General features: G+C 55.6%; 1 protein-coding gene across 6 annotated transcripts in view; it reads left to right on the plus strand.

The window, feature by feature from the left end:
- CABIN1 (calcineurin binding protein 1) overlaps positions 1–17,699 on the plus strand; it is a 98,207-nt gene that overhangs the window by 23,647 nt on the left and 56,861 nt on the right. For 5 of the 6 annotated variants that reach the window (XM_079943131.1, XM_079943134.1, XM_079943132.1 and 2 more), the window contains 10 exons: positions 1,048–1,290; positions 1,386–1,542; positions 6,159–6,274; positions 7,933–8,094; positions 8,805–9,011; positions 9,193–9,338; positions 11,383–11,644; positions 12,032–12,292; positions 15,168–15,319; positions 16,802–16,893. In XM_079943131.1, the coding sequence (XP_079799257.1) occupies positions 1,048–1,290; positions 1,386–1,542; positions 6,159–6,274; positions 7,933–8,094; positions 8,805–9,011; positions 9,193–9,338; positions 11,383–11,644; positions 12,032–12,292; positions 15,168–15,319; positions 16,802–16,893 (1,798 nt within the window). Of the gene's footprint in view, positions 1–1,047; positions 1,291–1,385; positions 1,543–6,158; positions 6,275–7,932; positions 8,095–8,804; positions 9,012–9,192; positions 9,339–11,382; positions 11,645–12,031; positions 12,293–15,167; positions 15,320–16,801; positions 16,981–17,699 lie in introns of all 6 variants that reach the window. The other variant, XM_079943136.1, reaches the window with a different exon arrangement.

Raw genomic sequence — 17,699 nt, forward strand, 5'->3', positions numbered from 1 at the left:
GTCATTAAATCTCTTGATGTTTTCAAACAGTGGTAAATTTGTTCATTATGCTTAGAAAGCCTTTTCGAGGCTAGAACAACATTCATCCAGTTGTTGCACACACAGGATGGAGCTCCCACAGTGTGCCTCACACCGGGCAGCGGGGAGGCCCCCTGACGGAACCTACTCTCCACAAGGGAGGCCGCAGGGGCGTGTCAACAGACAGAGGCCTGTGTGCTTCTTCCTGCAGCGTTAGGTGTTGGGTTCATGCTTGCGTGTAACCCGCTTCACCTAGCTTTTGTAGGGTGGGGGTCTGACTTGGAATCCTCTCTGGGATATGCAGGAGGCTCGGTCTCCCTGTGTAGATGAGCTGCCTGCCACATTCTTCAATGTAAGTGTACAGTCTCCTCATGGTTGTGTTGATTCTTAGTCCTGATACTTTGCGTTGCTGTTTGAGCAGGACGTTTTTGCTGGTCCATATGTCTTCTAACTACGTTTATGGTTCATAGGAACCTTGTTGATTTTTGCGTGTTTATTTTAAATCTGGCCACTTCACTGCATTCCCTTTATTTCTGATGGTTTCTCTTTTGGGTGGATGGTCTGCTGCCACAGTCAGTGCTGATCTGCTCTCCTATTTGTTGGCAGTTATTCTTCTGCTTTTTAGCTCTTTCTGGCCTCAAGCACTGGGGATCATGTCACATTAGAGTGATGGGTCCTTGTCTTGTCTCTGACTTTCTGTCAACGAGCCCCTTGCGTGTTCTGATCAGGTGGGGTTGGCTCCAGCCTGCGGCCTCCACCTCTGCCCCTGTGGGCTTCACACCTCAGCAGCTCCTGCTCGGTGCTGGCTTTCCCTAAAGAAACACAGGCCCCGTTTTCCTGGCAATTAAGGCTCTTATATTGGGGGTGGTTTTGATCTGCGTTCAGGCGTGTTTCTGCCTGTCTGTCACCTTGGAGGGCGGTCGAGGTAGGCGGGCCTGCTCTGCATGCCCTGGGCCCCTGTGGGGCCAGGCGTGGCGAGCGTGGCCGTAGCTCTCACAGCGCCTTCCTGCCCCCTCCTCCCTCATGCAGGACTCCTTGCTCCGGCTGGAGGACCACCGGCAGTGCTTCGAGTGCTCTGACGTGGCTCTGAATGAGGCAGTCCAGCAGATGGTTAATGCCACTGAGGCTGCCGCCAAGGAGGAGTGGGTGGCCACGGTAACCCAGCTGCTGCTGGGCATCGAGCAGGCGCTCTCAGCAGACAACAGCGGCAGCATCCTGAGGGACTCATCCTCCGCCGCTGGCCTCACCCGTCTCACCAACAACCTCATCCAGGTAGCCTGGCTCCTTCCTGCCCACCCGCAGCCCGGTTGGCCCTAAGGACGCACCCTGGGGGGAGCTGACCCTGCAGTGACGCCCGATCGCCCCAGGTCATCGACTGCAGCATGGCCGTGCAGGAGGAGCCCAAGGAGCCCCACGTGTCCTCGGTGCTGCCCTGGATCATCTTGCACCGCATCATCTGGCAGGAAGAGGACAGCTTCCGCTCCCTGTGCCACCAGCAGCAGCTCCAGAGCCCCGCAGACGAAGGTGTGGGGACGCGGTCTGGTGGGGATGGCCCTCAGCCCGGTGTCCCTGCCTCTCGTCTCTGCCTCAGGGCCCTGCGGCCCTGTCCAGGCACCGTGAGTGGGCTTGGGCTTGGGCAGTTGATGTTTCGTGGCACTTGGATGGAGGCAGAGGCTCCCCACCATGCGGTGGGGGCGTGGCCGTGGCCTGTGCAGTGTTTCACATCGGGTGCAGGTGGTGAGCACCGTGAGGAGTGGGCCTGCTCTGGGAGCCTCGTGCTGCCAGCTCCTCCAGTCCCTGCGCAGCCCGTGGGCCCTCGTGGGTGTGGGCCCGGGCAACTGGAGGGCAGCACGGGGCAAGCAGGCACAGGTTCCACTTCTTGGCCATGTGACCATGGGCTAGTCAGGCGACCCCCAGCCTCTGTTCCCCCGTCCACTCTGGGGATAGTGGCACCATCTCAGGGTTGTTGGAGGACCTACGGGGCAGTAAAGCCATCGTTGCCACGGCAGGTCAGTGCTGGCACGAGGGGTGCAGAGGCCGCAGGGGCGAGCCAGGGCCCTGTGTGGAGGTGGCACTTGAGCCGGGTCAGCACCATGGTGGGAAATGTGGTCGGTGGAAGAAATTACATCAAAACAACAGCTAAATGACATTTAAGCAAAGAGTGTAGCTCTACCAAATGGCCTTTATTCCTTTGGTTTTCTCACATTTTCAATCTAAACTTGGCTGATATACGTATACTTTTTATATAGCTATGATTACAATACACGTATTTATGTGTATATTCAACCAGCTTAAAATTGAATTTATGGGGGTGGTTTCCTCAGTCATTTGACGGATCAGCAAAGCGCACAGGAAGGAAAGTCAGCTGTGTGGCCGCAACCATGGAGCCCACACCAGCTTGCCTTCCTTCCACTTGCTCTCTTGCTCCAAGTGCTTCACTCCGCAGGTGTCTGTCAGCAGCTCTCTGCTTGTCAGGCCTCCGTGGGTGAGAGCCTCTGGCCTGGAAAGGTTCACAGTGGAGGCGACAGACGGGACCACTAGCAGCACCCACAGTGCCACGCCTGCGGCCTGACGGGGGACCGGGAAGCGATGGGGCAGCTGGGCAGGGACCCGGAAGGGCTGGGCATGTGGCTGGACTTGGCAAGGAGCCAGACCGAGGAAGGCTTTCACACCCCCCCCCCCCCCCCCCCGTGTATAAGCTGTGTGGCTGTGTTCTGTTGTCTTCGTGATGCTAGGAGAGGTGCCCTGCTTTGCCCAACTCTCAGGGCAGCGGTGTTTCTTACTGGTCATTCTTTAGTCAATACCTCATGCACGCCTTTTTGCTTCTGCTTAATTGATTTTTTTGGATAAATTTTTAGAACGGTTATCTTTAAAGAGCTTGACAAATAGTGCCTCTGTGTTTTACAAAACAGTTTCAGTGGTGAAAAAAATTAAGGTTTACACCTGTAAATGTAGGTGTAAAAAGACTTCTGGATTAAGAGTCTCCTCTTAATTAATTATGCAAGCACAATATGGGTTTTTTGGTTTGCTTTTTTGTTTTTTTAGTGACAGGATTTCTTTTGTTTTATTTTAAATATTTATTTATTTATTTATTTGGTTGCACCTGGTCTCAGTTATGGCAGGCGGGCTCCTTAGTTGTGGCATGCGAACTCTTAGTTGCGACATGATGTGGGATCTAGTTCCCTGACTAGGGATTGAACCCAGGCCCCCTGCACTGGGAGCGTGGAGTCTTATCCACTGTGCCACCAGGGAAGTCCCCACAATATAGTTTTTAAAAAAACTGCCAGTAAGCAAATAAGGGGAGGAGGACAGTCCAAGGCCATAAACTTCAAAAGGGTGGGATAGGGAAACAAAGATCCTGGTGGACTGGCCGCCGGTGTGGCCCATCTCCTCCTCCACCCCCTGGAGGAGGACTGAGGGGATAGGGTGAGTGGACAGAGTCCTCTGTTCTGTAGAGAGTGGGCTGGCGGGGCTGCCCCCTGTATTGCCCTGGGCCTTGGCAGAGGCAGGAAGGGCTGCTGGGTCCTGCCCCTCCTGGTGGCAGACTATATGGAGGGCCCTCTGGCCGGCAGTAAGGGGCCGGCGTGGGGCAGTGTTGCATGCTGAGTTCCCTGGAGCAGATGTTGGGATGGTATATTAGGAATCTCTGCTCGTGAAAGGAAGCGGGAAGCAGCGGGGAGAACAGGGTGCATCCTGACGTCGTCTCGGACCCCGGTGGGGGCTCTGTAGCATGTCGGGCAGAGGAAGCCAGGCCTTTGCCCTCCCATCTCACTTCAGTCACTGGATATGGCTCCCGTGGCTGTAGCCAAGCCGAAGGAACTGCTGGCTGGGGCCATGTGCTGGCCGCACTGCTCTCCCCGGGCAGCCATCCTACCTTTAGGAGATCTCGGAAGAGAGGACAAAACCCTGGCCCCCCAGTGCAGACTGATGCAGCCCTGGTCGAGCGAGCTCCCTTCTTTTCCCTCAGCAGACACAGGCGGCGGAAAGTGATTGAGAGCAACACCTGCTGCAAGCTCACAGCTTCGAGGAAGGGCAGGCTGGTCCTCTTTGTTGGAGATGCCCCAGGAAATTCCTTCATGGTGATTGCAGCACTGCCGTGGTCCGAGGAGCCGCCCTGGCTGACCATGAGCAGGATAGAGAGAGGTGACATGGCGGGCATGCTGACAGGTCATGGCCCACCCCTACCCCACACCCCGCATCAAGTACAGGAAGGGAAGAAGGAACACACCATTCGAGAGACAGGTGAACTAGGCCTGGAAGAAAGCGTACGGCAAGGAGCAGAGGCAGAGGCTTGTGGGTGATTGGCCCAAGAAAATCATTTGTTAAAATTTCTAAGACGATAAGCAGAATGAAATGAAAAGGACAACTGCAGAACTAAGGGAAAACGCTGCAAACCACACCTCAGCATTATACACTAATAAACTAAAACAGCGAGGAGCAGAGTGAACATGACTGAAACTGCGGGAGACGGATTAAGAGCTAACAGCACTGGAGAGAAGGTGGTAGATGTGGAAGACAGAGATGGTCCAGTGTGAGGGTGAATGGGGCCCCTGATGGCAGCAAGGAATCTGATGTCAAATACAGGAAGAGTTCTCTGAATTGTAATAAACACTGAATCTGCAGGTTCAAAGTATATACCGAGAAAAGTTGATATGCAACAGTCTACATCAAGATGCATCCTGGTGAAGGATCTATTTTAGGGGTAAAGACTTGTCAGGTTTCTAAACTGAAAAAGCAATTTATCTTAATGGGACAAAGAACACGGCTCATTTCAGATTTCTCCCTGGCAGTGTTCAGTGCAGTTGGGGTCATGTCCACATGTCTGCAGGGTTCTCAGGGCAGGAAAGTGTGGGCCCAGGCATGTAGCCAGTCGTTTGTAATTACAGTGGATTCCAGCTCCTTGAGTGCTTCTTAAAAGCATGGCTGGAGGATGAAGTCAGTAAACGAACATGAGTCAGGATGGAAAAGCCACAGGAAAGAACTTGCGATGAGCACCAGATCCACTTAGAATTGGAGTCGAAAGAGAGCAGTCGGGCTGATTATGGCTGCAGAACAGAATGTACGCGTTATAACCCTACTGCACTAGAAGCAGCGTGTACGACCAGATTGGGAGCTGGGGGAGACGAGGAAAAAGCTACCACAGAGCCATCACTGACCTGATGTAACAGTCATTTGATGCTGTTGAAAATGGAAATGAAAGGACTTCCCTGGTGGCGCAGTGGTTAAGAATCTGCCTGCCAACGCAGGGGACACGGGTTCGATCCCAGGTCTGGGAAGATCCCACATGCCGTGGAGCACCTAAGCCTGTGCGCCACAACTACTGAGCCCAGAGCCCGTGCTCTGCAACAAGAGAAGCCACCGCAATGAGAATCCCGCACACCACAATGAAGAGTAGCGCCCTCTCACCGCAACTAGAGAAAGCACGCACGCAGCAACAAAGACCCAACACAGCCAAAATTAAATAATTTTTTTAAAAAGTACAAAACAAATTTCATGAAAGAATCTTGATTCTGTTTTCTCTAGTACTTTCTATCCTAATGTGTCCTGTCCTAATCCTCTTTAAAAACGTTAGGTATAAGACCATGATGGGTTATGGCTCAGAGTTTCAAACACACCAAGGGATATTTAAGGAACTAGCCATAGTTCTAGTGATGAACAAACATTTAACTGAGATTTGGTAGTTCTTTTTCCTTCTGTAGTAGTTAAACAGACCTAAATATAAGAATTTTTAAGTTAAGCAATGGTATGTGTAGTATGGGTTCTATTGTCATAAATGAGTTGTCTCTCTCTTTCAAAATGTCTCATACATGCATAGAAAGATGCTTCCAGTGATGTTCACCAAATGTCAGCCCTGGTTATTGGGGGCGGGGGTGTGGGGTGGGGTGGGGTGGGGTGGGCAGTGCTGCTCTTTGGTGATGGACCATTCCTTCTGTATACGGTCCTGTGTGATCTGAATTGTTTTTTGATAAGCATGTACTGCTTTAGTAAACCCAGTCACATCATTACTGATTTTAAAAGACAAAAAGATGAAAAAGGAAAGAGGGGGAACTCTGCGGCCCCTTGGTGTAGAGAGAGGAGCGGGGCCCACTGCTCCCAGCCGTGCTGGCACTGACCCTGTGTGTCGCCTGGTCTTTCCCCAGTGTCAGCCGATATGCCCATGCTCCCTTCCTCCCTCATGCTGCTCAACACGGCCCATGAGTACCTGGGCCGGAGGGCCTGGTGTTGCAACTCCGAAGGGGCCCTGCTGCGATTCTACGTAAGTGCTGCTGGGGCGCGTCCGCCCTTCTCTGGCCGTTGTCACCCCGGGTCTAGAGTGTGTGCCTGTGCTTTCTTTCTCTCTGTCCCCCTCTCTCTCCCCGCTTCTCTCTTGGAGTAAAATTTAAACTATTGACTCTTTTTTTTAGTGATTTTAGTAGGTTCATTTAGATTTTTTCTTCCATGGTCAATTCTGTTTTTGGAATAGTGTCCATGTAAGCATAAAATTGTTCACGGTATTTGCTGATGATTTTAAAAGTCTCTGTAGTACCTCTAGTTATGCCCCCTTTTTCATTGCTAAAATCATTTATTTATGCTTCCTTTTCCTTTTTTGAAAAACCAGTCTTTTATGAGGTTTATCGAAATTAGTTTTTTCAAACTACCGGTTATTGGTTTATTGACCTATTTTTTTCTTTGCTTTCTAGTTCACTAATTGACACTTTTTTTTTTTTTTTTTACTTTCTTTGGATTTGCTTCGTGTTTTTTCTAACTTATTGAAGTAAATGCTTATTTTAGTGATCACCTTCTAATACATGTGTTGGAGATTATAAGTTTTCCCCAAGTACATTTTTAGCTGCATGCCATAAGTTTTGATATTTACGATCTTTATTTTTATTTATTTATTTATTTATTTATGATAAGGTCTTTTATTTGAATTTTATTTTATTTATTTTTTTATACAGCAGGTTCTTATTAGTCATCAATTTTATACACATCAGTGTATACATGTCAGTCCCAATCGCCCAATTCATCACACCCCCACCCCCATCCCCCTGCTGCTTTCCCCCCTTGGTGTCCATACGTTTGTTCTCTACATCTGTGTGTCAGTTTCTGCCCTGCAAAGCGGTTCATCTGTACCATTTTTCTAGGTTCCACATATATGCGTTAATATACGATATTTGTTTTTCTCTTTCTGACTTCACTCTGTATGACAGTCTCTAGATCCATCCACGTCTCAACAAATGACCCAATTTTGTTCCTTTTTATGGCTGAGATATTTGCTATCTTTATGTAACTGATTTCTAATTTTATCGAATTATGTTTGGAGGATGTGGTCTGTATTATACCTAGTCCTTGGTATTTGTCGAGACTTGCTTTTTGTCTAGTTTTGGTAAAAATACCGCGGATGCTTGAAAAGAATGTATGTTTGCTAATAGTTGGGCATCATAATGGTAGCCGTTGCTCTGACCTCTGTAGATTCACCAGTTGACTATCATTCACCTCCTCTGAGACCCTCACTAATGTCTGTCTGCCAGAGAGAGGTTCCCTCGGCCCTAACGGGATTTATCGTCTGACATTATAACTCTTTAATTCACACCCCTCCACGGGAGTCTGAGCTTCCCAAAGGCAGGGACAGTGTCTCGATGTGCCCAGCATAAGACGGTGCTCAGTAGATATTTGGGGAGCAGATGAATGTCTAAATGAACAAGTGTAGCTAGAAACTGCAAGAAACTGCCTGCGGTGCTGGAAGGAGGGAAGCTGGGCAAATCCTCAGCACGCCCTGCAGAGCGGGGCCCAGATGGCTCCCAAGGGGGTGGTAGGCCTGTTCCAGGACACAGGCCCAGACAGGCTCCTCAGGTTAGCAGAGCTGATGGGCCCACTGTGCAGGCGGCTGCCGGCCCTCCCCCAGATGCCTCTTCCCGCCCGCCCACCACCTAGGTGCGCGTCCTCCAGAAGGAGCTTGCTGAATCCACGTCTGAGGACACTCACCCATACAAGGAGGAGCTGGAGACAGCCTTGGAGCAGTGCTTCTACTGCCTGTACAGCTACCCCAGCAAGAAGAGCAAGGCCAGGTACCTGGAGGAGCACTCGGCTCAGCAGGTGAGGGCCCCCTGGGGGCAGGGCCTGGGCTCCCCTGGTGCGGGTGCTGTGGTGGTGGGGGGGGGTCGGGTTGGGGGGTGGGATTTGCTGCATCAGGTGGACTAGTCCCACCAAAGAAAGTTCTTGGTTTCCTCGCAAGAACTAGTTTCATAAATGTTGACTAATTATTAAAAAATGCAGCATGGCAATTTTTCAGTAGATCTTTTTCCCCCAATTCGATTAATGCAGATGATTCCTTAGAGGGTTTCCGTTTTTTTGGTTTGGTTTTCAGACCGCTAGTGGGTGTGTTACCTCAGTGGTCCTGAACACGGTCAATTATTCTTTGAGAGAGTCCATCCCCTAAGTGTGCACGACTCTGGGCAGGGTCTCCGCTGTGACCCCCATGACATGCAGGGCGCCCTGGCCCAGAGCAAGTGCTTGGTCAGTATTTGGCAACTAGGTGACCTGCCCTCTGTCATGGCCATGTGGACTCAGAGCGAGCCCTCGGTTCCAGTGTTTGTCTCTATAAAGACCAGGTTTGTGCTAGTTCACTTTTCTGCTCGTCACACACTTGGGTTTGGGGATTGCAGTCGGCGAGCAGATGTTTTAAGTATGTGGGAGTAATTTGAGGCTCTCCTCGTCTACATTGGACACTGAGCGTTTCTGTAGAAGGACTCTCCCCCATGCACTCTACCTGGACTGCACTATGGCCTGCCTCTGCCTTCTTTCAGGTGGATCTGATATGGGAGGATGCCCTGTTCATGTTCGAGTACTTTAAGCCCAAGACCCTTCCTGAGTTTGACAGCTATAAGACCAGCACCGTGTCCGCTGACTTGGCCAACCTCCTGAAGCGAATTGCCACCATCGTGCCCCGCACAGAGCGGCCAGCCCTGAGCCTGGACAAGGTCTCCGCCTACATCGAGGGCACCTCTGCAGAGGTAGGAGCTGGTGTGCCGGCCATGTCCTGTCTCCTCCAGCACCTCTGCCTGCGTGCCTTGGCCTCTCCCCTGCTCTGTGCCAGCTGGCAGGGCCCTGGGAAGTGAAGGGTCCTGGTCGCACCCTGGTGACACCCGAGTCCCTGGCTCCATGTCCCCTCACCCTTGCCCTCTCACCTGCCAGGTGCCCTGCCTCCCAGAAGGGGCCGACCCCTCCCCTCCGGTGGTGAATGAGCTCTACTACCTCCTGGCTGATTACCATTTCAAAAACAAGGAGCAGTCCAAGGCCATCAAGTTCTACATGCACGACATCTGCGTCTGCCCCAATAGGTCAGCCACTGGGTGCTGGGCAGGCCGGCTGCGGGAGGGCTGGGGACTCATCTCGGAGAGCTCTTCCCGGGGCGGTTTGGGGTTCCCCTGCCCACAGCAAGGAGGCCAGGAAGAAGGAAGGAGAGGGCAGGTGGGCACTCCACAGAGGCAAGGAAGGGCAGAGCCTTCTTCCCCAGTCCCTGGGGTGGGGGCGGGGTCAAAGCAGGCAACTGTGTCCTTCTGGTCCCAGCCCGCAGCCCTGGGGAGTCGGCTGGATGGACTCTTGCTTCTTCCACTGCAGTGTCTTTCGTTGTGGTTGTTTTCTTCTTTGGGGGCAGGGGAGGGGGGGAGGCTCCTTCCTTCCTGGGATGCAGCGCGTTGATGGCAGGAGAGCCCATCGTACGTAAGGCTCATGCTTCCTTCCCAGTGGTCCCTGGTGGCCTCTTCTTAAATCGTACTGATTGGCCTGATCCTCGTGAAGGGCCTGCTAAGCTCATAAAGTCTGACTTGCTGGATTGAGAGGGAATCTTTTCTGATGGCTGCTGCGCCTAGGAGGGCCTGGGTCAGAAGGGGACCACTCTCTGCTGGTGACCTGTGTCTGAAGGGTCCAGAGTGGCCTCCATAGGCAGCCCTCCTGGGAGTTGTCGGGAACAGAGGGCTCTGCCTTATCAGGCAGGACCCACCTGGCTGGGGCAGGAGGGCTGGGGTCTGGGTGGAGAAGCCAGTGCATGACTCCCACAGCTGTGGGAAAGGCTCTCCCGCAGCCCCTCTTGCTCAGCCTGTGGTTTCCTCCAGGCAGGGGCCTGTGTGGTGGTGGCCCTGGCTGTCCTCCCTGTGGTCGCTGCCGACTGGGGTCGTGGGGCCCAGGGTCACCGTGGCTTAGGGTCGCGTGGCCCGGGGTGGTGGATCAGAGCTGCACTCAGGCTGGCTGAGTGGTCACTCCCTGCTGCTGCCACGTCTGAAAAGTGACAGTGCCAACACCCACCTGTTCGAGGGAAGGGGGAGCCTGGCTCCTGGCGGCACTGCTCCAAGTGTCTGTGACCGTGTGTCTGTTCTGCTTGCTTGTATTTGCAGCAGGAGACGGTGGTTTCTGTTTTGGTCTCATGCAGGCACGTAGGCATCTGCTGTGGTGTGGAAAGAGCTGCCCAGGTGGAAGGTCCCTGACCATTCCCACCATGCTCTCTCCCAGGCCCCACCCCTGGAGAAAGGGGTGCTCAGGACCCCTCTCGAGGCGGGTCCTGCACTGTCTTCTTAGGTCTCTCCTGCTCCCTCATCTCTGGTCGCTTGGAGAGCAGTGGAAGTGCCTGGAAGCTTTGTGAGCTGCCCAGGTTCCCCTGACCTTGCACAGCCCAGGGATGCCAGGGGCAGGCTTTGAAGTTTGTGCCTTGGTAGTGGAAGACTTGTCAGTCTGCAGAGGGTAGCATGCCCATGTGGTTGCTGCCTTTTCTGTTCTCTGTGCTAGAGAATTCCAGACTCTTTCAAGGGCCCAGAAATGGTCTTGGTGCCTCAGAGAGGCTTCTGCATTCTCACCAGCAGTTTCTCTGGGGTGGCCTCAGAATGATGGGGTCTCATCCATCACATGGTCCCCTTGCTGTCCATCTTGCTGCTGGTGCCTGAGCTGGAGAGGGCAGGGTCCCAGTGGGGAGTGAGGAGCCGGCAGAAGCTAGGTGGCAGGGGTCTCGGGAGTCTGGGCTGCTCCGTGCTGTTGGTCAGGGAAGTTATAGGTCATGAGATTACACCTGCGGAGCAGGCCCTTTCCTCCCACTCAGAGCCATCCTGGGGGGACGTCCTCCAGGCAGGGGATCAGAGGGCAGCAGGGTGCCAGCGTCTGGCTATGCCAGGGGCGACCCTCTCAGGGTGGTGCCTGAGTGCCGTGAGGGGCTGGGTGACTTGTGCCCTGTGCTCTTCTCTGGAGGTGGGCCTGCGGGCCCATGTTTCCTGGCTCAGGGATGCCCGCGGTGGTGGAGTTAGGAAGTCTGGGGTGGGGCCCATGTGCCCGTGGTCACCGTGTCTGCAGGGCAGTGAGGGCAGCAGTATGTTGAGCCGGGCTGTGTCATGACCACAGGTTTGACTCCTGGGCGGGCATGGCCCTGGCCCGGGCCAGCCGCATTCAGGACAAACTGAACTCCAACGAGCTGAAGAGCGACGGGCCCATCTGGAAGCACGCCACACCTGTGCTGAACTGCTTCCGGCGGGCACTGGAGATCGACAGCTCCAACCTGTCCCTGTGGATCGAGTTCGGCACCATGTCCTATGCCCTGCACTCCTTCGCCTCACGCCAGTTGAAGCAGTGGAGGCCCGAGCTGCCCCCTGAGCTTGTGCAGCAGGTGAGGGGCAGGGGCGGCCGCTGTCCTGGGGTCCATGTCAGCTTGGTCCCTGGTCTCTGGACACCGGGTCCGGGGTGGGTGAGTCCAGGACCAGTCTCCTGTGAGCGCTGGTCAGCCACCAGTTTCAGGGCCGTGGAGAAGCTGTTGTCTCTTCCCTGCTCCCTCAGAGGAGCTTGTTGAGTCCTTGTAAAATTCTTGACACTGTGCTCAGAAGTTTGAAGCCCCTCCTGGTGGGGGAATGTTCCCCTAGTGTGGGTGCCGGGTGTCTGGGCTGAGGTCTGTGTGCAGCAGGGGCTCCCTCGGCTCCTTGAAAAGGGACGTGAAGGAGCCACATGGCGTGTCAGTGTGGCAGGCGTGGCAGTAGGACACCGCGTGGTCTCATTCCAGATGGAGGAGCGGCGAGACAGCATGCTGGAGACCGCCAGGCACTGCTTCACGTCAGCGGCGCACTGCGAGGGTGACGGGGATGAGGAGGAGTGGCTCATCCACTACATGCTGGGCAAGGTGGCTGAGAAGCAGCAGCAGCCGCCCACCGTGTACCTGCGGCACTACCGGCAAGCTGGCCACTACCTGCACGAGGAGGCGGCCCGCTACCCCAAGAAGATCCACTACCACAACCCCCCCGAGCTGGCCATGGAGGCCCTGGAGGTGACACCGCGCTGGCCCCGGGCGGGGACATGGGGAGGGGACGGGCCAGTCTCACTGTCTCCCTGGGGCTGGGGCACACGGTCCCAGTGACTTCCCTGCAACCCACTGGAAACTTCTTTGTATGCAGTTCAATTAAAACAGCCTTTCCTCTCTCTCTAAGGGGTGCTCACCATCCTTTCTGGGGGAGGGAGCATTAGCACGCGGCATCCCTGGCTCCGGGGCACTCGCGCCTGCAGCCTGGTCCCCAGGTGCATGGGAGGGCTCCCAGCCTGCAGTGGGTGCCCCGAGTACCTATCCTGGTGGGACTCAGCCGGGCAGCTGCTGGCCCTCTGGACCCCCAGTTCAGCGTCTTGCGCTGCTCCTCCTGAGCACAGCGCGTGTGCGCTGCCTGGATTTGCACCTGTGGTTCCAGGTGTGTGGCTCAGTGCTCTCGTTGGTGCCCATGGTGGTACCTTGAGGGGGCCACTGAGGACGCAGCACAGGCATGGGTGCACCAGGCTTCCCAAGGCCCTGGGCTTGTCAGCGTCACCCTTTCTCAGGCTGCGTGTCCACCCCCACCGATCCCCCGCCCAGAAAGGTGCTTGAAATTTGGGGCAAAATCTGCTTGCGTATGCCTTTTTTGCATTTAGGGTTTTTTTCCGTTTATTAAATTAATAGATGTTAATGGTTAAGAAAAATGTAATAATCAAATAATTCAGAAGTGTTTAAACTGAAAAGTTAAAGTCCCCGCTGATCCTAGCTCCTCATCTGCAACAATCCACGTTGACATTTTGGCCCTGTCCTTGTTTTTCTAGGCATGTTTCCTGTTAACATGTAGACGCACAGTAACATTTTCTTACCATCTTTTAATTTGTTTTTCTCATTGGACTAGATGTAGTGGAAGGAGCTGGGGCTTCCCTCATGTTCTCCTGCCCCCTCGCCCGGCTGAGCACCCAGCCCCTGCTTCATGGGTGTGGCCTCTCCTCCACTCCCTCTGTGAAGGGTGCAGGCTGGGTGTGGCTTCGTGTGTGTATCCGGAAGCACTTTTTTTTTTTGGCCTTGCTGTGGGGCTTGCGGTCTCAGTTCCCCAACCAGGGATTGAACCCAGGCCACAGTGGTGAAAGCACTGAGTCCTAACCACTAGGCCACCAGAGGTGTCCCAGGGAGCACTCCTCTGAGCGCTTCCCAAGGTCACGTAACATTAGATCAACGACGGCCTGTGCCTGGAGCCTTGTGGTGATCTTTGAGCCTTGTGAGCAAACAAAAAAGTCACGTTTTAAAGAGTTCGCTTTTTTAAAGTGCTCCATGCTGAGTGGTGTCTAGCAGTGTTGGGCCACCTCCGGGGGTTCCTTGTGGAGTGTGGAAGGAAACTTCCTGTCTAGTGCTTCCCCGGCAGCATCCTGGTAGCTGTCCACACAGCCCAGGCCCCACGTCCTTCCCCATCGCATTTCTTTCATGCTTTGCACTTGGGTCAGGAGCCCCTCCTTGGAGGGACTTCCGCTTGGGGCATGTGAAGGCTGCCGCCCAGAGGAGTGGCTGGCGTGCCCTGAGGCCGCTGAGGGAGGGCAGTCAGCACACTCAGCCTGGACTCTCTCACTCTCAGGAGAATGACTGCTCTCTTTTTTCCTGCATGTATCTTCCTTGGACTTTTGGCCTCTGCTGCTGTCTGATAGAACCAGTGAGCAGGCAGGATGTTGGCCCTTCAGGGCCCAGGGCCTTCCGGATGAGGGGCTGAGGCCACCCTCCCAGCACACCACCCGGGCTCTCAGGGGGCAGGTGCTCAGCTGGACCATGTGTCTATCTTGCTTTAAAAATGGGATTCCGGGTTTCCCTGGTGGCGCAGTGGTTGAGAGTCCGCCTGCCGATGCAGGGAACACGGGTTCGTGCCCCAGTCCGGGAGGATCCCACATGCCACGGAGCGGCTGGGCCTGTGAGCTGTGGCCGCTGAGCCTGCGCGTCCGGAGCCTGTGCTCCGTAACGGGAGAGGCCACAACAGTGAGAGGCCCGCATACCACAGGAAAAAAAAAAAAAAAAAATGGCATTCCTCTTTAAGAATTTAACCTTACCCTGGTGAAAATTCCCCTCTGTTGTTGAGTCTTCATTCAAAATACTTCACCTGCTGCTTGGATGACCTTTGCCAGTGAAACACTTGGCTTTCCCCTGAGTTTGGCCACCTGGGCACATATGAGTGCCCCGCATCTAAAAATGGACTGTCTGGGCCGGTTTCTCTGGGGCCCACGGGTTGGCTGGAGGTGGAGGGGCTCTGGGTGTGGGCTCCTCTGTCCGGGGTGCCCACTTGAGAGTGTGGCCTGGGCTGGACCACCAGGCACCTCACCTGGGTGGGTCCTGGCTGTTGTCTGTCTAGAACTGCCTCTGGGTGAGGAGAAGCTGGTTAATCGGGACCTGTGGCCACAGCAGCCGTCGTGTCACCCACTGTGCTGTCCGTGGGAGCCAAGTGGCACCCACACTTGGGTGGGAAGGTCAGGCCTGGTCACTTGTGGTGTGTGACACTTCCTGGGGGCAGTAAAGTGCCCTGGGCTCTCCTGGCTGGGGGCCTGGGCCGCTGGCCTCACGCTTGTGAAGGGACGAGTGTGGTGAGGACAGAGGAAAGGAGGGAAGGCCCAGGCCTCACTGCTGCAGCACTGCCTGCCCGCCTCTGTCCGCAGGGCGGCTCTGGGGTGGGGACACAGACAGAAGTCCCGCGACTTGTGGCCTCGGGGAGCCCATGGTGCGGGGGAGATGTGTGTGCAGGAGCTGTCCGCTCTCCGCGGTACCAGGAGGGGGTGTGGGTGCTGGGTGGGAGGCTGTGCTGGATTAACAGCTGGTGGGGTGGCGGGGGGTGGGCAGCGAACCTCGGCAGCTGGGAGGGCTGCTCACACCCGCGTCCTTGTCCCAGGTGTACTTCCGGCTCCACGCATCCATCCTGAAGCTCCTGGGGAGGCCCGACTCTGGGGTCAGTGCAGAGGTACTGGTCAGCTTCATGAAGGAGGCTGCAGAAGGGCCCTTTGCCAGGGGCGAGGAGAAGAACGCGCCCAAAGCTTCAGAAAAGTGAGTAGCACGTGCTCCCGGCGGTTGGGTGGCGGCTGGGCAGTGGGCATTGGGGTGGGGAGGGATCTGCTGAGTCTCCCAGAGCCTACAGAGTCAGGTCTGGCCCGAGGCTCCCAGTGGCTGGGCCGAGACCCTTCTGTTGAACCTGAGACAGAGAGGCTGCTTGTGCGTGCCCATCACCTCCTCATCCTTGGACGGTCCCTGGAGGAGCTGACTCCCCCTCCCGGCACAGCTCTGCCCGTGTGGATGCTGCACGCGGCAGCCTCCTACCCTGGCACCCTCTGCCAGGGCCTCTCCCTGGGGTGGGGCCCTCTGAGAGCTGCTGCCCCTTCTCCCAAGCGGCCGGGAGGGTGTGAGAGGCAGGGGCTCCTCTCGCAGCACCAGAGAGCTCGTGGCTCTGGAGCTCTGATGGGGTTCCCTTGGCAGGCCTGGGCCAGAACCCCGGGCCTCCCCTTGATTGTGGGTCACCCCGGCATCCGCGTCCTGGAGCTCTGGCTCAGCTTGCCTCATCCCTGGGCCCTTGCCTGGCTGGGCACCGTGCAGGCTCTGCCCAGTGCTAGAGAGACCTGCACCCGGGGCCTGTCAGCTATGGGACAGGTGGGCACATGTGCGGCGGGTCACCAGGTGGACACGGTGTGCCCAGAGACTGTAGTCATACAGGGCCCCCAAGGCACAGTGATATGGCCTTTTTGTGATTGTAACTTTTTTTAAACTTAAAACTTATACACATAATACACAAATACATACTAGTTATAGAAAACTCTGGTAATGTATAAATGTATGGACTAAAACGTGACAAATCCTTTCTCACCCCCAGGGTTAGCATCTGTTCACGGTTGAGTTTCCCAAATCATGTTCTGTGCATTTGCACACACTTCCACGTAAACGTCCAGTTATAGGGGTTATTTTATTTTATAAAATCAAGCTCCTGGAGGTGTTGCAGAGTTTGCTTTTTCCCAGCAGCGAGTCTGGGACCCACTCTGTAGATGGTGCCCACTTGTCTGGGTGTGTATTATTGCAGAGCACAGGTGCGTCCTGCTCTCTATAGCCATTTCCTTGCACGTTTCAGGTGTTTTTAACTTTTCTCAACATTGTTGTAGCATATACCCTTGTACACGTGTGAGTGCACAGTAAATCCAGATGTTTGGCCACACACTGATTGGGATGAATTGTGTCAGGCCGTGGGTGTCACACGAAGGGCGCTGACGCGGCCTGGAGGGGCGCTGGGCAGGTGCTTCTGCGGAGGGGTCTCCTGGGCGTGAGACGTGAGCTGCCGGCAAGCGCAGCTGTGAGGGGTGGGCAGCTCCCGGCTGGGCCCGTGGGGCCACCCCTTCAGCCCCTGGATGCCAGAGGGGGTGGGTGTCACCAGAGGCGCTGGGAACAGGGGCCCCTGCCCTGGGAAGGGCACCATCCAGGCTGGCACATGCCCCATTTCAGTGGGCCGCGGGGTTCTGACCTGCGCCCTGACCCTCTGGTCCACAGGGAGAAGGCCTGCCTGGTGGACGAGGACTCCCACTCTTCAGCTGGGACACTGCCGGGCCCCGGAGCCTCCCTCCCTTCCTCCTCTGGCCCAGGTCTGACATCCCCACCTTACACAGCCACTCCGATTGACCACGATTACGTCAAATGTAAAAAACCCCACCAGCAGGCGACGCCGGACGGTACAGTCCCTGTTCTCCCTCCTGCCAGCCCAGGGCGGCACGCCAATCACGGGGGCGGGTGCTTCGGGTGATGAGCCGCTTTGTTTTGGTGAGGGGGGTGCCGGGTCTGGGGTGACACGGGCAATGTTGCGGCTGTTCATTAACCTCATGGACTCACGGTGATCCTGTGCTCCCCGGACATGCTCAGGGTCACCACCTGCCCCCGCCCACCTGGGGGCCTTTGCGAGCCTGCATTTCCTACCTGTGAGCTGGGGACGTGAAAGGGCGGTTGGGAGGCCGCTGGCGTCTGCAGGCAGCCCCGAGTGGCCCCCACGTTATTACGGCACGTCCTTCTGATGATTGGGGAGGGCCGTGACTCTGAGTCTGTCACCCTGGGAATCCAGACGGGTTGGTGGTGGGGTCAGCTGGCTCCCCACGTGGGACGGGCAGGTGGTGGTCGGTCACCCACATCCTTACTAACACCGGAGGCTTGCATGCCGGCCTCGCAGCTCAGTTTCTTCATGTTCCCCTCACGTGCACGGCACCGGGCCAACTAGTGGGCCTTGGGGGCCACTAAGTGGAACCCTGGGGGCAGTGACAGTGCTGAAGGCCACGCAGGCCCTCTCTCCCACGTCGCTCAGCTCAGCAGGACCCAGTGCACAGCCCCTGGAGAGCAGGGCTTGGGAGCAGGGCCAGGGCAGAGCTGGTGGAGGGGGGCAAGGTGGCAAACTAGACTCCTC

The sequence above is a fragment of the Stenella coeruleoalba genome (assembly GCF_951394435.1).
Source record: "Stenella coeruleoalba genome assembly, chromosome: 14".
Classification (NCBI taxonomy): Eukaryota; Metazoa; Chordata; class Mammalia; order Artiodactyla; family Delphinidae; genus Stenella; species Stenella coeruleoalba.